A 17165-nucleotide genomic window follows, 5' to 3' on the forward strand; every position below is an offset into this window, starting at 1 on the left:
AATCTTTTGATTACTGAAGTAATTGTTAAAGTTGGGAGTAAACATCCGTTTGATACCACATCACCAATATGTATTAATAACCTTAGCTACCCTATCCAGCCTACCATAAAGATACTAGGTGTAACTCTGGATCAATGCCTCACCATGAAAGACCAGATAGACTCCTTAACCAGAAAGGGTTTCTTTACTCTCTGGAAACTCAGATCCATTAAAGCTTATTATCCCAGGACAAGCAGGCATATATTCTCACATGTGGGTGACGTCATCTACGGAGCCCCAGCGCGGACAGCTTTTCAAGCAAACTTGCTAGAAGTTTCAAGTTTGCACACTGCACCACGCATGTGCTAGCCTTCTTGCCCACTAGAGGGCGCATCCCCACCTCGTGGTCCTCAGTTCATTTTCATCCGCGGAGCCAGAAGCCCTGTGGAGAATTTGTGCTAAATTGTGCCTTCTGTCGCCGCGGCTGTGTAGGGATTTTCGCACGGTCGCTGCGTTTTTTTGTCTTCTTCTTTCTTTATTTTCTTTCTTTTTCAAAAAAAAAAAAAAAAAAATTAAATTTCGTTTCGTAGCTACCGGGGGCTCCCGGTAGCCGTGGCCGAGGAACCTCGCTTGTTCCCGGCTCTCTTTTGGGCCCATGTCCCGGCCCGTTACGGGCTTTAAAAAGTGCGGGCGCTGTGATCGGCTTTTATCAATTACTGATCCGCACGGGTGCTGTTTGCGGTGTTTGGGGCCCCAACACCCGACGGCGTCCTGCGAGAAGTGTGCCACTTTCCAGAAGCGGGCACTTAAACGCCGCAAAGCCCGCATGGCATAAGTCTCCGCTTCCCTCCTCAGCTCCGGGATCGTCCAAAAAGCCATCCTCGGGCTCGTCGGCGGGTGGGTCCGCCTCGGTTAAGCCCAAGATGCCCGCGTCCGCCGCCCCGAGGGAATACTCGATACCGAGGTCGCCCTCTGAGGAGCAGCGGCAGGTCTTGCCACAGGGAATGACAATCCCCGTGTTTCAAGAATTGCTCCGGGCGTTAATCGCCTCGAGCTCACCGGGGCCATTGACCAGCTGCAGCAGGCTTCGGCCTCGGCTACTTCGGCCTCGGCTGCTTCGGCCTCGGTGGCCCCGCAGTTGGCGACCTCGGCCTCGGGTACCGGGGCTTCGGCTCCCGAGGCGCCCACGGCCTCGACCTCGGCGGTACCCTCGGACCCGGCTTCGCGGGATCCGCCGGAGCGTAGCGTGCGCCCAAAGGACAAGGTGCGCCGGGTGCGAAGAATCTCGTCTTCGTCCTCGCGAGGTTCATCGCCCTCGGGCAGGTCTCGGGCGAGGCGCCGCCCGAGGAAGGCCAAGCGGTCTCGGACCTCGCCTCGGCGGCGTGGTCGCTCGTCGCCGGCCGGGGCCGATGCCTTGCAGGTGCGGGACCTGCGGGTCGATAACCCCATTTTGTTCCGGTCTCCGGCCAGGGAGAGCTCCCGGGCTTCCTCGCCGGGGCCGAAGGGTCGGGCCTCGGTGCCTCGGACCCCGGGGGGATCCCCGAAAGGTTCCTTCAGACGCACACGGTCTCCGACTCCGTCGAGGTCGCAGGAATGTGCCTCGTTGGGGTCGGGGTCAGGTAGGGAGCCCAGATACTCCCACGAGGCCTCTCCCTTCGGCTCCGCCGGGAAGTCTCGGTCTCCCTCTCCTCCTGCTAAACCCTCATCCTTTACGAGGTTTGTGCAGGATATGGCGGCGGCTTTGGGTGTTGACTTGTCTGAAGGGTCCACTTACACCAAGGAGTTCTTGGAGGAGCAGGATCTTCCTGCCCCCCCTAGGGAGTCCCCGCGCCTTCCGATTAACAAGGTCCTCTGTCAGACCTTCCTGAGGAATCTTGAGGCTCCCTTGACGGTCGCTGTGGTCCCCTCCAAAATGGAGTCTAAGTATCGTACCCTCCACATCAAGGGGTTCGAGAAGGGCCAACTTTCCCATACTTCGCTCCTAGTGGAATCGGCGGTCAAGAAATCGCAGCCCTCCAGGGTCTCGGCGACGGTCCCGCCGAGTAGGGAGGGCCGGACCCTAGACAAATTTGGGCGTCGTCTCTATGCGAACTCTCTGATGGCTACAAGGGTCCTGAACTACGCATTTTCGTACTCTTCCTTCCTCCGTACGATGGTGAAGGACCTCCCCTCTTTTCGTGAGGTGATGCCTGAGTCGCATAGGGACCGGTTCGCCACCTTTAGTTCGAATCTGGCCCAGCTGCGCCTATATTTATTCCACGCTGTTTATGATGCGTTTGAACTCGCCTCGAGGGTGTCAGCCTGTGCGGTGGCCATGCGCCGGCTGGCGTGGCTTCGTACCCTCGAGATGGAGTCAAATTTGCAGGAACGCCTGGCAAACTTGCCTTGCGTTGGGGTGGAATTATTTGATGACTCTTTGGATGCGGCGACGGAGCGACTGTCCAAACAGGAACGCTCCCTGGCCTCTCTGGTACGGCCGAAGCCTAAGGCTCCTGCCCAGCGTCCTTTCCGGCAGCCCCCGAGGAGGTACCCTCAGAAGTCGACGCCGGCCTTCTCCAGACCGCCGCCACGGCGACAGCCCCAACAGAGTAGGGGTGGCCCCTCTAAACCTGCCGCGCAGGGGGCCGCCAAGGACGCGCCGTCCTTTTGACGGGTTAGGCGGTTGGGGGCGGGCCCTCACCGCAATATCGCACCATCCCCTCCCCATCGGGGGTCGGCTGACGACCTTTGCCGGGGCCTGGTCGGCCGTCACGTCGGACGCATGGGTGCTCCGGACAATCTCAGAGGGCTATTCGCTCAACTTCTCCAGTCAGCCTCCAGACTTGCCACCCGGGGCTTGCCCTCCCAATCGGAACCAGTTGGCCCTTCTCCAGGAAGAAGCCAGGGCCTTGTTGACCCTCCGGGCGGTCGAAGTGGTTCCTCCCGATCAGAGGGGACGGGGGTTTTACTCCCGCTACTTTTTGGTCCCAAAAAAGACCGGGGACTTGCGCCCCATTTTGGACCTACGGAAGCTCAACAAGTTCCTGGTCCGGGAGAAGTTCCGTATGTTATCGCTTCCGGTTCTCTATCCGCTGTTGGAGGAGGGGGATTGGATGTGCTCCCTGGACTTGAAGGAAGCATACACCCATGTTCCGGTGCATCCCGCTTACCGCAGGTTCTTGCGCTTTCAAGTGGGGGATTTGCACCTGCAGTATCGGGTTCTTCCTTTCGGTCTGGCGTCGTCCCCTCGGGTGTTCACCAAGTGTATGGTAGTGGTGGCGGCGGCGGCCCTGCGCACGCGGGGTCTACAGGTCTTTCCCTACCTGGACGATTGGCTAATCAAGGCCCCGTCCAGGGAGGGGGTTATCTTAGCGACCCGACAGACTATCAATCTTCTACAAGACCTGGGGTTCGAAGTGAACTTTCCCAAGTCTCAATTGTGCCCGGCACAGTCTCTCCAGTTTATCGGAGCCGTGCTGGACACGGTTCGCCTCCGCGCTTTTCTCCCCCCTCTTCGGCGGGATACCCTGCTTCGGTGGGGCCGCCACTGTCAGGGGCAGCGGGAGGTGTCGGCCCAGCACATGATGGTTTTGCTGGGTCACATGGCGTCGACGGTTCACGTCACGCCTTTCGCTCGTTTGCACCTGAGGCTCGCGCAGTGGACTCTGGCGTCGCAATGGCGACAGGATCGCGACCCGGTGTCTTCCCGGATATCGGTGACCCCTTGCTTACGTCGATCGCTCCGTTGGTGGACCGACTCTTCCAATTTGTCAGGGGGTTTGCTGTTTCTCGTTCCTCCTCACACCAAGGTCTTGACGACGGACTCCTCCGAGTACGCGTGGGGAGCTCACCTGGACGGTCTGCGGACACAGGCTCTGTGGTCGGCCAAGGACCGTCGTTGTCACATCAATGTGCTGGAGCTTCGCGCCATTTTTCTAGCTGCGCGAGCTTTTGTCCACCTACTGCACGACCAGGTGGTACTCGTGCGGACGGACAACCAGGTAGCGATGTACTATGTCAACAAACAGGGGGGTACGGGCTCTTGGCCTCTGTGTCACGAGGCTCTCCGCCTTTGGGACTGGGCGATCTCGCAGAACATATTCCTGCGGGCAGTTTACATTCAGGGAGAGCAAAACCGGCTGGCGGACAAGCTCAGTCGTCTTCTCCAGCCGCACGAGTGGTCTCTGAATTCCCGGGTCCTTCGCATGGTCTTCGACCGCTGGGGAACTCCTCAGGTGGATCTGTTTGCCTCACCGGAGACCCACAAACTGCCCCTCTATTGTTCTCGGATTTACTCTCCGGATCGTCTCGAGGCGGATGCCTTCCTTCTCGATTGGGAGGGGAAGTTCCTTTATGCGTTTCCGCCGTTTCCGCTGATTTTGAGAACGTTGGTTCATCTCAGATCGACCGGAGCCTCCATGATCCTCATTGCGCCTCGTTGGGCCAGGCAGCCCTGGTTCTCCCTACTTCTTCAACTCAGTACCAGGGAACCTCTGCTTCTGCCGGTGTTTCCCTCTCTGCTGTCTCAGAGTCGGGGTTCGCTGTTGCATCCCAATCTTCAGTCTTTACATCTGACTGCTTGGTTTCTCTCCCCCTGACTTCGATTCCGGTGTCTCGGGCCGTGAAGGACATTTTAGAGGCCTCGCGTAAGGTCTCGACTCGGCTTTGCTATGCTCAGAAATGGACCAGGTTTACATCCTGGTGTTCTTTGAATCGTCTGGAACCGGATTCGGTGCCTGTGGCTTCGGTTCTGGAGTATCTTTTGCATTTGTCTGAGTCTGGCCTGAAAACGACTTCCATTCGAGTACATCTCAGTGCCATTGCAGCATTCCATCGACATCTTGAGGGTCGTTCTCTCTCTCTTCATCCTCTGGTGACTCGTTTCATGAAGGGGCTAGTGAATATCCATCCTCCTCTGAAACCTCCTCCGGTGGTGTGGGATCTTAATGTGGTCTTGGCTCAGCTGATGAAGCCTCCCTTTGAGCCCATCGACAAGTCGCATCTTAAGTTTCTTACTTGGAAAGTAGTCTTTTTGATTGCACTCACGTCTGCTCGTCGGATCAGTGAACTACAGTCCTTGGTGGCGGATCCTCCTTTCACGGTGTTTCATCATGATAAGGTGGTTCTTCGCACCCATCCAAAATTTTTACCTAAAGTTGTGTCTGATTTCCACCTCAATCAGTCTATTGTCCTTCCGGTGTTTTTTCCGAAGCCCCATTCTCATCCTGGTGAGGCGGCGCTTCATACCCTTGACTGTAAGAGGGCGTTGGCCTTTTATCTCCAACGCTCCAAGTCTTATCGGAAGGTTCCTCAATTATTTTTGTCCTTTGATCCTAATCGTTTGGGACACCCGGTTTCAAAGCGCACCTTGTCAAACTGGTTAGCTGCTTGTATTTCTTTTTGCTACGCTCAGGCTGGTCTCCCGCTTGCGGGTCGTGTTACGGGTCATAAAGTCCGAGCGATGGCAGCTTCTGTGGCTTTCCTCCGATCTACACCTATGGAGGACATTTGTAAAGCTGCCACTTGGTCTTCGGTTCATACGTTCACCTCACACTACTGTCTGGACACTTTGTCCAGAAGCGACGGCCGGTTTGGCCAGTCGGTGTTACGTAACCTGTTTTCATAATTTGCCATCCTCCCACCTGCCCTTCTTTGGTTGGCTTGGAGGTCACCCACATGTGAGAATATCATGCCTGCTTGTCCTGGGATAAAGCACAGTTACTTACCGTAACAGGTGTTATCCAGGGACAGCAGGCATATATTCTCACAACCCGCCCACCTCCCCGGGGATGGCTTCTTTGCTATGATATGGAACTGAGGACCACGAGGTGGGGATGCGCCCTCTAGTGGGCAAGAAGGCATGCACATGCGTGGTGCAGCATAGCAAACTTGAAACTTCAATCAAGTTTGCTTGAAAAGCTGTCCGCGCTGGGGCTCCGTAGATGACGTCACCCACATGTGAGAATATATGCCTGCTGTCCCTGGATAACACCTGTTACGGTAAGTAACTGTGCTTTTTGATACATTGGCATTCAGAACTCTAGTACAATCCCTCATATTAAGTCTACTTGACTACTGTAACATTGCATATTTAGCAATTTCCCAAAAGAATATGCAACGCCTACGACTGATGCCAAATGCGGCAGTTAGACTGATCTTTGGACTAAAGAAATTTGATCACGTGTCACCCTACTACCGGCAGCTGCATTGGTTGTCGATGGAGGCACGTGTAAAGTTTAAGTTCGCCTGTTTCTGCTTTAAAGCATTACACGGACTTGCCCCTAAATACATTACTGACCTTTTCTCCTTCTCCAACTTCGTTTCCCCCCCAGTGAAAGGTTGCATACTGAAAACACCATGAACACCTTCTCACACACCAAGCAGCATCGCCCACTACCTATGAGGAATTTAGGAAACATCTAAAAACACACCTTTTCCTAAAGCATCTAGACAGCTGATCCACTCTTTCTCTCGCCCAATAGCGATTAACTTGTCCTATTGATCACTTTCTCCTTAACAATGAATTTCATGTCCTATTACTTTCTTCTACCCTCTTAAGTCAGTCAATTTGTACCTTTACTTAATCTTTTGTAAACCGCATAGAACTTCACGGTACTACGGTATATAAGCTGTTTATTATTATTAAATGGGGCATGTCCTTTTGTAATTCAACATTTTTTTGGAGGGTTCACCTCTGTCTAGAAACATTGAACTAATGTCTTAAATGCCCCCCCCCCTTGTACCACATTTGTTACAAGAAGCCTCTTGAGTTAATGCCCATCCTCAGCCTCTCTATTGAGGGCACACTATAGCCTTTAATTTCAAATTTGTAATTTAATTCTTTTGAGGCTAGAATTAAGCACTTAGCTGGAGGGGGGATCTCAAGCCTTTCAACATATTTTGATGTAATCTTGGTTACACTTCTTGGCTAAATGTGTTAAATCCAGCAAAGGCTGTTTGGCCTGTGTTTGTGTGTGGTGGCTTGTTTCTTGTTGGGTTTTATTTTTAATTAACTTATTTTATTGAAACTTACCTCTAATTGAATAAATTGTATGACAAAATGAAGTACAGTAGAATCTTATCTGGCACTATTGGGGATTGTTGGTTGTATGAGGCCTGGTTAACGAGACTGCTGTAAAAGATACTTATAATATAACTAGTCTTTAAGCCCGTTACATTAATGGGTGCTAGAATATGTATGTGTGTGTATTTATTTATTTATCTCTCGCTCTCACCCCCTGTCCATTAGCATCTCTTTTCTGTTTCCCCTGTCCAGCAGTAGGCCTCCCTTACTTTCCCCCTGTCCTTCAGCACCTCTTCCCATACCGCATGCACCCTGAGGTTTAGAATGTTGCCACAGAAGCACACCTCAGGGCGCCAGCGCTCACGAATTTTCAAGAGCGCATGCGCCTCTAGCATTTTATTATTATTGATTGATTAAATAACTAGCTTGATCCATTCTTGTATTATAATCCATCATACAGTCTGTAGCTCCTTCTAATGCCTTAACAGCTACCAGCTAGTGAGGCTGTTCCGATAATCCAGCCATCTAGCTCCTTTTAGCTTGGCTAGATGGTATTTGGCTACTACCAACCTGTTGGAGAGTTGGGCTAGGACCAATAAGCTATACTACTTTGGCTAGTAGTGTTGAGGCTACTTGCTCCCCTTTTTTGAGTTAATAAATAACCATGAAATTTTGAAGACTGAGTAGAATTTTTCTTTCTGGTGTGTTTATGCAACATTTTATTCTGGTTTTTAAATAGGATGTATTTGTCTTTACATTAGAAGACTATCTAAATACCTAGAAAGCTAGATAAACTCCTTTCAGGGCAGAGGGCATGCCTGGAAGTGTAGTGCTGCTTGATTTAATACATGTGGCACTTAAAATGTTAGCAAATAACATTTTGAGGGCCTTTCAGGATCATGTTCAAGACTTTTTTTTTTTATACACTTACCCCCTCTTCTACAAAGCTGTGCTAGCAGCTGCCGCACTGCAACAGCCCCAGAGACCTTTAAATCTCTATGGGCTTCAGGGCCGTTGCTGCGCAGCAGCTGCTAGCGTGGCTTTATAGAAGAGGGGGTAAGTGTTTACAACAGTAGTTCTCAAACTTTTTGGTTTGCAGCGCTGTGAAACAGATTCTCTGGTGCACTTGAGCACAAAATTAAAAAAAATACAAATTATGAATAAAAACTATTAGCTTTGCTTTAAGCATGGTTGTGCCGCTTTGGTCTTGTTAACTTTACTGATATTTGTTGCTACTGCTCTTGAAGCTGTCATAAGTGCTTAAGCTGCCTCAACAAATGTATCCATTTTTTTTTTTTGAGGGGCTAGATGACAAAAAAGAAAGCAGTTATTTATAGTGAAACACAAAAGGAGGAAGAAAATCGTATGTCCAGTCAGGGAGGGCAAAGAAAGCAGTGACCAGAGAAATGCAAAGGCATACCGAAGAGGACAGTGCCAGCAAGGCACCCCATCCCAGAGAAACTGGGAAAAGCAGGACCAGCTCCTGCTCTCAGGGGCAACTACCATGCCTTGTGTGGCCCCCTCTGCTGGCCCTTCCATGGCAGAGGGTAAACCAGAGCCAACTGGCAACACTCAAGCATGATGCCACCCTTCACTCCTGCCTGCCAGTTTGCCTTTCATGCATTCCCTCTCCTCACCTCTCACATGCTCCCCCTGCCTCGCTGCATTCTCAAGTCTCTACACATCTTGCACCCTCTCCAAGCTTTGCCTCTAAAATTCAACAGTGCCTCAAATAGACAATGCACTTGTCAACCTCTTGCAATGCAATAGTGTGCCACAGCACACCATTTGAGAACCACTGGTTTATAGTTTGGGTGTTTAATATAAGTTGCCTTTCTTAACCATTTTAAACATAATATCAATTTTTAATTCCTTAGTTTGGTCCTGAAAGAGGAGGCATCTGACTATCTTGAATTGGAAACTATTAAAAATCTTGTGAGGAAATACTCGCAGTTCATAAACTTCCCCATATATGTATGGAGTAGCAAGGTAAAGATTCATTTTATTTGTTTACTATTTTAAACAATTGCTTCTGCCCACTTCTGTGGTGGTTTCTCGAGGTATTTTCTCTACTTAAAATTTCACATGTGGTCTGGTCAGGTAGGACAAAGGGCCCTCTTTTACAAATGTGGTAAGTGGGAGTTAATACATGTGGTCTGGTCAGGTAGGACAAAGGGCCCTCTTTTACAAATGTGGTAATTGGGAGTTAATACATGGCCATAGTAACTATTACAGCACTGCCATAACAGCATACATTAATTCACATGCCAATTGCATACCCTAGAAAAGGGTGGGGAAATGGGTATGAATTGTTTCAATTAACATGTAGGATCTCACTTTAATAGTTTTATCCCAGGACAAGCAGGCAGCATATTCTCACATATGGGTGACATCATCCACAAAGCCCCGGTATACAGTATTAAAAGCACACTGTCTTTCTTAAAAAAAAACCAAAACACCCAAAACTTTGCAACTGCCAGCACCGCATGCATGAGTGCCTTCCCGCCCAACGTAGGCTCGCAGTACCTCAGTTCTTTGTTTTCCACAGAGTGAAGTATTTTGACTGAACTCTGTTCAGTCTGCGTTACCTTCCCATTCTAGCATCTTTTTAGTAAAAATAAAAAAAACATGTTTCCCCCAAAATAAGATGTCATTAATTTGGGGCCCAAAAAATGCACTAGGGTGGCTTTTCAGGGTAGGTCTTATTTTTTTCATGTACATGATCATCTCTCCCTTCCTCTCCTTCACCCCAATTCTTACTCTTTCCTTTCTCTTCCCCCACATGTGCACAGCATGTTTCAGTTCCTCCCTCCCATCCAGTATATGCTATTATAAAGGACTTTACATGCCAGCCACGTTTTGTCTATGTATACATGGTGCAAATTTTTTACTGAAATCTTATGTGTAAGTTTAGTCACCACTTTAAAGAATTTGGAATTCTTTTACAGACTGAAACTGTAGAGGAGCCTATTGATGAAGAGGATGAAGAAAAAGAAAAAGAGGAAACTGATGAAGAAGCAGCAGTTGAGGAGGAGGAGGAAGAGAAAAAACCCAAAACAAAAAAGGTAGTTAAGCATACTGTTTCTCCCTTCACCCCACCCTCCCAAAAATATTCAAACTGCAAAGTCATTTTATAGCAAATGTGAACTTATCCCCCTCTATTCCTTATTCAGACTAGTGTACTAGGACTGATTTTGAACATTGCATAGTTGTGCAACTCTTCAGGCTTTCACCAGGCCCATTTTATATACTTATCTTTAATTTTGATATTAATTTAAAATCTCTAGTTTGTACTCTTTTACTACCAAGTTTCCCCAAAAATAAGACCTAGTGCCTTTTTTTGAGCCCAAAATAAATAAGACAATATCTTATTTTCGAGGAGGTGTTTTTTTTCCCATGTACAATGATTCTCTCCCTTCCTCTGCTTCACCCCAGTTCTTCCTATTTCCTTTCTCTTCCACATGTGCAGCATCTTTCCTCCCCTCACCCATTCCCTAGTGTAGTCTTTCTATCCCTCCCCCTCACTCCATCCCCTTTGCAGCAGAACCCTTGCAGCTTCTATACCTTCTTCCTCTTTCCCATCCTTTGAAAAGCAGAACCCCCATCCACTCCACCTGCGACCCTTCCATCTCTCCCATCCATCCGAATCCTGACTTCAAGACTGAAATACAATACCTTTATAACAAACCACATTGTCAGTAGCGCAGGCCCCATTACAACTTTCTCATGCCTGGGTGTTCCTCTGTTGCAATGGGGCCTGTGCTGCCGACAATGCGGTTTTGTTATAAGGTACTGTATTTCGGTGTCGGGGTTCAGATGGGTGGGAGAGCACTGCTGCCGCTGGTGACTAGGGCTTTTCAGGGGTAGGGTTTATCCCAGGACAAGCAGGCAGCCTATTTGCGCATATGGGGTGATGTCATCCACAGAGCCCAGATGCAGACAGCCTTGCAAGCAGACTTGCTTGTAGAAACTCAGAAGTTTCGAGTCTGCCACACCGCATGCGCGAGTGCCTTCCCGCCCAGCACAGGGCAAATCTCAGTTTTCCGGAGCCAAAAAGTCTGACATTCTGTGCTGAACTTTGTTCGCTTTGCCTTCACTACGGTTTTTCTTTTAGCCTAATCGCTGTTCCTTTTTTCTTTCTGTTAAGTTTGTTTTTGTCGACTGGCGGGACAGGTCGCGCTCCAGCCTGCAGGCTACGACTTTGTGGCGGCTATCTTCCCTCCTATGTCCCAGCTAGCCACAGGCTTCAAGAAGTGTAGCTAGTGCCAGCATGTGTTTTCTCTCGCAGACCCACACCGCTGGCGTCTTTGTCTCGGGCCTGACCATAGTCTGAAGTCTTGCAAGCGCTCTGCTACTCTTCAACCTCAAGCCCTTAAATGTCATCAGGTTCAAGTGGAAAAGCTGTTCAGGATGGACTCCAGCTACACCCTCGACCTCGATTTCTGACTCAGTCAGGACTTCAACGGGGGTCCTCCTGTTTCCACAACTCCAACCTTGAGTCTCATCAGACCTTCCTCGTTTGGATTGTCTTTGGCCTCGAGTACACCTGCTTTATCTTCCCCTGAGCTTCCCTCAGGTCAGATACCTAAGCAGAAGTTTCCTGCAGTGGTACTAAAGCTATCCAAGCATCAATCCTTGAAGCTGAAGCATGCTTCTACTGCCACCTCAGAACCTTTAGCCTCAGCAAGTGGTCAAGTTTCAGACTTGAATCCACAATTGCAGGCTTCTCTCACACCATGTTAGAGCAGCAATTTGTTCCGTTACTGAGCAAATACGGTCCTGCCTTGACTCTGCTTCCTACAGTCCAGCCTGGGCAATTAGCAGTCTCCATGGTCAAGACCCTGCCTGTGCCTCAAGCTGAGTCTACACACTATGCAAGGAGTTGAGTCTTTGCGAGTGTCTGGTCTGGAATCCTCACACTCCATACAAGGAGCTGAGTCTTTGCAAGTGTCTCGACTGGAATCCTCGATCCAAGCAACTGAGTCTATGGGGTTTCAATCTACAACTTCTAGCCCTATTCATTCACCAGCGGCACTACCTGTTTCCAGGCAAAGGGCAAAGTCTCCTCGATATCACCCGATACCTACTTCCAGGCAGCACTCGTCATAGATCGAGGCATCCATCGAGAAGTAGGTCTTTTCCTCGTCCAGGCCTTCCAGCTCTTCGAGGCCTCCAACTCCTCAATCGAGGTCACTGATTGCAGACCCCGAGGACTCAACTGCTTCCAATGCCTTCTCCAAGTCTGTCTATTCCTTGGGTTACCAATACTCCAGAGAGGCTTCGCCTTCGTTCTCTACTCAAGGCGCCTCAGTCAAGAGTCCTTGAGCCAGGCTCTGGCAGATCAATTGTCCTTTTCTTCCTTTCTTCGTCAAATGGTTGACGACCTGGATATTAAATTGGACGCTGGTTCTAAGTTCTCTAAGGTGTATTTAGAAGAAATGCATCTGCCTCAACCTCCTGCAGAGTCACTCAAACTTCTTAACAGGCTTCTGTCTCAAACTTTCAAACAAAATCTGAAGACTCCTTATGCTATACCTGCTGTTCCAGGCAAACTGGAATCAAGGTATAGAACTCTTCTACATTGCAAGGGTTTCTAGAATTCACAATTATCTCACCAATCCCTCCATGTGGAATCCTCATTGAAGACCCAGCTTTCCAGATTCTATGCCACAGTACCTCCTGGAAGAGAGGGTAAGACCATGGACAAGTTTGGCTGTCGCCTTTATCAGAATTCCATGATGGCCTCGAGTCCTCAACTACAATTTTATCTTCACTACTTTATTTTAAGTTCCTGATTGATCATCTTCCAGGTTTTATGAAAAATCTGGATCAGACATGTGGAGTTTCTGGAACTCACTGCTACCTTGGTGCAACTCTGGTTACATCTTCTCCAGTCACCTTATGATGCCTTTGATCTTTCTTCCAGGGTCACCGCTTTCTCAGTAGCGATGCACTGCCTGGCTTTGCACCATTGATATGGACACCAACCTTCAGGACCATCTGGCTAATAGTCCTTGTTAGGGCAATGACCTCTTAGATGAATCTATAGAGGCCGCCACTAAGAAGTTGTCTGAGCATGAAAACTTTTGCTTCAGTTGTCGGACCAAAGCCACTCCTGTAAAAACTTCTCAACCTCTTCCATCCTTTCAGAAGCATTATCCTCCACGGGCAGCTTCTTACACTCGAGCACCTCCCAAGAAACAGCAACAGAAACCTCAGCTTTCTGCTGTGCCTAAGGCTGCGCAGTCTTATTGACTGTCTCAAACAGAGCATAACCTATCGTTCTGCCTCTGTCCTCCCTTCCCTCCATAGGAGGTCGTAGCCATCATTTTTACCACTGATGGGAGACCCATTACATCTGACCTGGGTGCTGTCAATCAGGGAAGGATACTCTTCATTTCACTCAGGTTTCACCAAAGCTTCCTCCAAGGGAGTATCCTTCCAATCCATCCCAGACAGCCCTTCATCAGCTCAAGCTCTGCTTTATCTTTGCCATCAAGGAATTTCCTCAAACAGCAGAGCAGAGGGTTTTACTCGCATTACATCCTAGTTCCGAAGAAGACAGGCACTCTGCGACCCATTCTGGATCTTGGAGCTCAACAAATTTTTAGTCAAACTTTGCATGCTGTCCCTGACATACCTCTATCCCAGGGGTGCCCAATATGTCTATCTCTATCAACCAGTAGATTGCAAAGGCAACAGTCGATCAGAGCCCATCCCGGGCTCCATGATAGACTCGTGGTTGCCTTCGATCTACCAGGCCAATCGGCCTTCCTCTCCCTGTTGTAAATTCTTCAGTCAGGAAGTTCCGGGCCAGCCAATTTGCATGCTATATGCTGTTCCCCCAAGCTACTCTGGGTTAACAGCTGCATATTCTCATTGTTTGAGATTCATAGAGGCACCCATCAGGGCTGTCTGTCCCCTTTGTTGTTTGTCCTGGCCCTTGACCTGCTTCGTGATATTTACTCGAACCTGGATATTAGGGGGGTCCCCCTGGGGTCTCAGTTTTAAAATTGTAGCTTTCGCAGACAATCTTTTGGCTCATCTGAAGGACCCTAGACACTCTTTGCATGCTCTTTTGAAACTGTTAGAATATCTTTGAAGGCTGTGGGGCGCCTCCTTTCCTTTTTGCTGGGCTATGGGCTCTTTAAGGGGTGCATCTTGATCCCTACAACAACTCTATTTGCTTAATATTTTTCAGCTCTTGGCTGATACTAGGGCTCAGCTTGAGACCTGGGGTGATCTTCCCTTAACATTGATGGGCCGGATCGCCTTGATTCGCATTAGAGAATGACACAGGGAAAAAATCTGTCCCCGTCACCGGCCCACCATCCTCTGCACCGCCCCGTCACCGCCGTTCCCTTCACCGCCCCGTCACCGCCATCCCTTTCACCGCCCCGTCACCGCCACTGCCATCCCATTCACCGCCCCGTCACCGCTGCATCCATATAAGCCTTAGTACTGTAATATTTAGCTTATTCCTTTCTTATAAATCAAAGTTCCTGCTGCTGAACTAGAGAAAGATGTTCAGCTGGCAGGGCTTTGTTTATAAATTTTTATCAACACAACTAATATACTATTTTATCCTAAAGCAAAAAATAAATAAATAAATATAATTTTTTTTCTACCTTTGTTGTCTGGTTTCTGCTTTCCACATCTTCTCATTGAATTCCTTCCATCCACTGTGTGTCTTCTCTCTGCGTCTTCCATTTGCTGTTACTGTGCCTCTCCCTTAACCCTCCCCCCCCCCCCAATTGGTCTAGCACCCATCTTCTTCCCTCCGCTCCCGCATAGTCTGGCATCTGTCTTCTTCCCACTCTGTCTTCCACATTTCCCTTCGGGGTCTGTTCCTCTCCACCCTCCTTCAATGTCTGTCCTATTCCTTTCCACCACCACCCTTCCCTCCCTCCTTTACCATCTGTTCCTTTCTACTACCCTTCAGCTCCTCTCATCTGGCTTATCTATCTACCTTCCTCCCTCTTATTTTCATGGCACGTTACAATGTAATTTGTGCAAGCCACTGGAGCCTGCGAGCTCGGTCCCTGTCCCATCCCCACAAACCATCTCACTTCTGTGCTCCTATTTTCTCCATTTCTAATATCTCCCCTATGTATCTGTCATTGCCCCCCCTGTGTCCATATACCATCCCCATGGCATGTCCCCTTTATGTCTCTGTCCCTATGCCCCATGCACATAATTTCCCCTCTTTCTGTTACCTTCCTGTGTCCAGATTTCCCCTATCTTCCTCTTCCATACCAGTGTGTCTCTTCTTTTCAACCCCATCTAGCTTTTTTCCCTCTTTCTTCCCCCCCCCCCCCCTGCTTCTAGCATCTGGCTCACCTGCCTGTCCTTCCCTTTCTTTCCTGCTGTGGGTTTTTCTTTCCGACTTCCCCTTGGCCCAGAATCCTTTTCCCTTTCACTCCCTCCTTCCAATTTGAGCCGGGAACACTAGCGATCGCGCGGTCCCCGCAGCTCACACCCGCCTGCCCAATCGATTCTAGTGTTTAGCCAGCTCTCTCCCTTCTCCTCACCTTAGTTTGTAGATTTTCTTTTTCGGCGACCCGCACGCTATCAGAGAGCCGCGCACGCGCGGCTGCTCAGTGTTCAATCTTCTGCTCTGCTGCAACTTCCTGTTTCCGGTTGCGTCAGAGCAGAAGATTGAACACTGAGCAGCCGCGCGCGGCTCTCTGATAGCGTGCGGTTCGCCGAAAAAGAAAATCTACAAACTAAAGTGAGGAGAAGGGAGAGAGCTGGCTAAACACTAGAATCGATTGGGCAGGCGGGTGTGAGCTGCGGGGACCGCGCGATCCTTCATGCCTCACTGCGGGGACAAGACCATTCACCGCCCCGCAGGCGGTGAATGGCCTTGTCCCCGTCGCCGCAGCGACTGCTAGTTTTCTTCCCCGTTGTCGGCGGGTGACCCGCGGCTAAAATGCGGTGGCCGCGGGTAAACCGCCACCGTGTCATTCTCTAATTCGCATGGTGATCTTCCCCTGTCAGTTGTATGTGCTGCAAACTTTGCAGCTTTGCCTGTTGAATATCTCGATTACACCGATTGTCTCTTCTGTTGGCGGTCTTATAATCTGAAGGTGCACTTTAGTGGGTAGATGGGACGCAGGGGGGCCTTGGATTCCCTGATTTTGGTATTTATAATAAAGCTTGTTTGCTTAGGCACCTGAAAGACTGGTTACAGGGTACCCAACAATATAATCCATTGGATTTTGAATGTGCTCTTTATACACCTCATTCTTTCTAGTTTCTTACATTTGCCTGCTCAGGAGCTTCTTGACTTGTTCCATCCCAGTGTTCTTTTGAGATCAATGTGCACTGTGTGGGGGAGCTTGATTGGTAGATTTGGAGGAGGCCCCAAGTGACGAATTGGTTACTTTTCCGGGGGAACTTGGCCTTTCTGCCGGGCTGGGATAACCCTACTTTTCTTCACTGGGCTGCTCGAGGCATTACTCTTGTGGAACATTTGTTGATTGAGGAAGGGATTTTGAAACCCCTTTATGCTTTTGATGATCGCTTGGGTAGGTGTTGGTGGTGATACTTTCACCTATTGTCAAGTTAAGCACTATGTTCTCTTCCTCCAGAGCTACTCGCAGCCGATGGAGTACGTCTTCAGGTTTTCTTTGCTGGGGTGGAGATCTGTTCTACCTTGGTGTCAGCATTGTATAAAGTAGAGAATGACACGGTGACAAAATTCATCACCGTTCCCATCCCCACGGATAACCGTGGTAAACAATCTTCATGTCATTCTTTAAGGAGAGAGGGAAGAATCAAGAGTATGAATGGCCACAACCACTGACCCTCAAGCTTTGCTTTGAAGAATGCTGGTGTAGAAGGACTGAGGCTGAAATAGACACTAAAAAATGAAATGGGATTATTTCCCGCAGTTATCCGCGGAGATGGAACAGTGATGAATTTTGTCACCGTGTCATTCTCTAGTATAAATCCCTAAAGATGTCTCGCAGATACAGGGGAGTTGGGGTCGGGAGCTCCGTTGAGACCTTAGCCACTGGGACATTCTGCGTTCCCTGTGTGTGGGGGGGGGGGGGTAATCCCTCACTTAACGGGAGTGACATCCTCACTTAACAGGAGTGACATTTAGAGAATGCTATGTTCGAGTGATATACAGAGCCTATTTTACTTGGGTCCAATTGCATAAAGTGGGAGGCATCAA

The 17165-nt window shown here is 49.3% G+C and overlaps 1 protein-coding gene across 1 annotated transcript in view; it reads left to right on the top strand.

Moving 5' to 3' along the window:
* Positions 1–17165, top strand: part of HSP90B1 (heat shock protein 90 beta family member 1) — a 123071-nt gene that overhangs the window by 14571 nt on the left and 91335 nt on the right. The window contains exons 6-7 of the mRNA XM_033951745.1: positions 8860–8971; positions 9931–10047. Of these exons, the coding sequence (XP_033807636.1) occupies positions 8860–8971; positions 9931–10047 (229 nt within the window). The remainder of the gene's footprint in view (positions 1–8859; positions 8972–9930; positions 10048–17165) is intronic.

This window comes from Geotrypetes seraphini, chromosome 7 (assembly GCF_902459505.1).
Source record: "Geotrypetes seraphini chromosome 7, aGeoSer1.1, whole genome shotgun sequence".
Classification (NCBI taxonomy): Eukaryota; Metazoa; Chordata; class Amphibia; order Gymnophiona; family Dermophiidae; genus Geotrypetes; species Geotrypetes seraphini.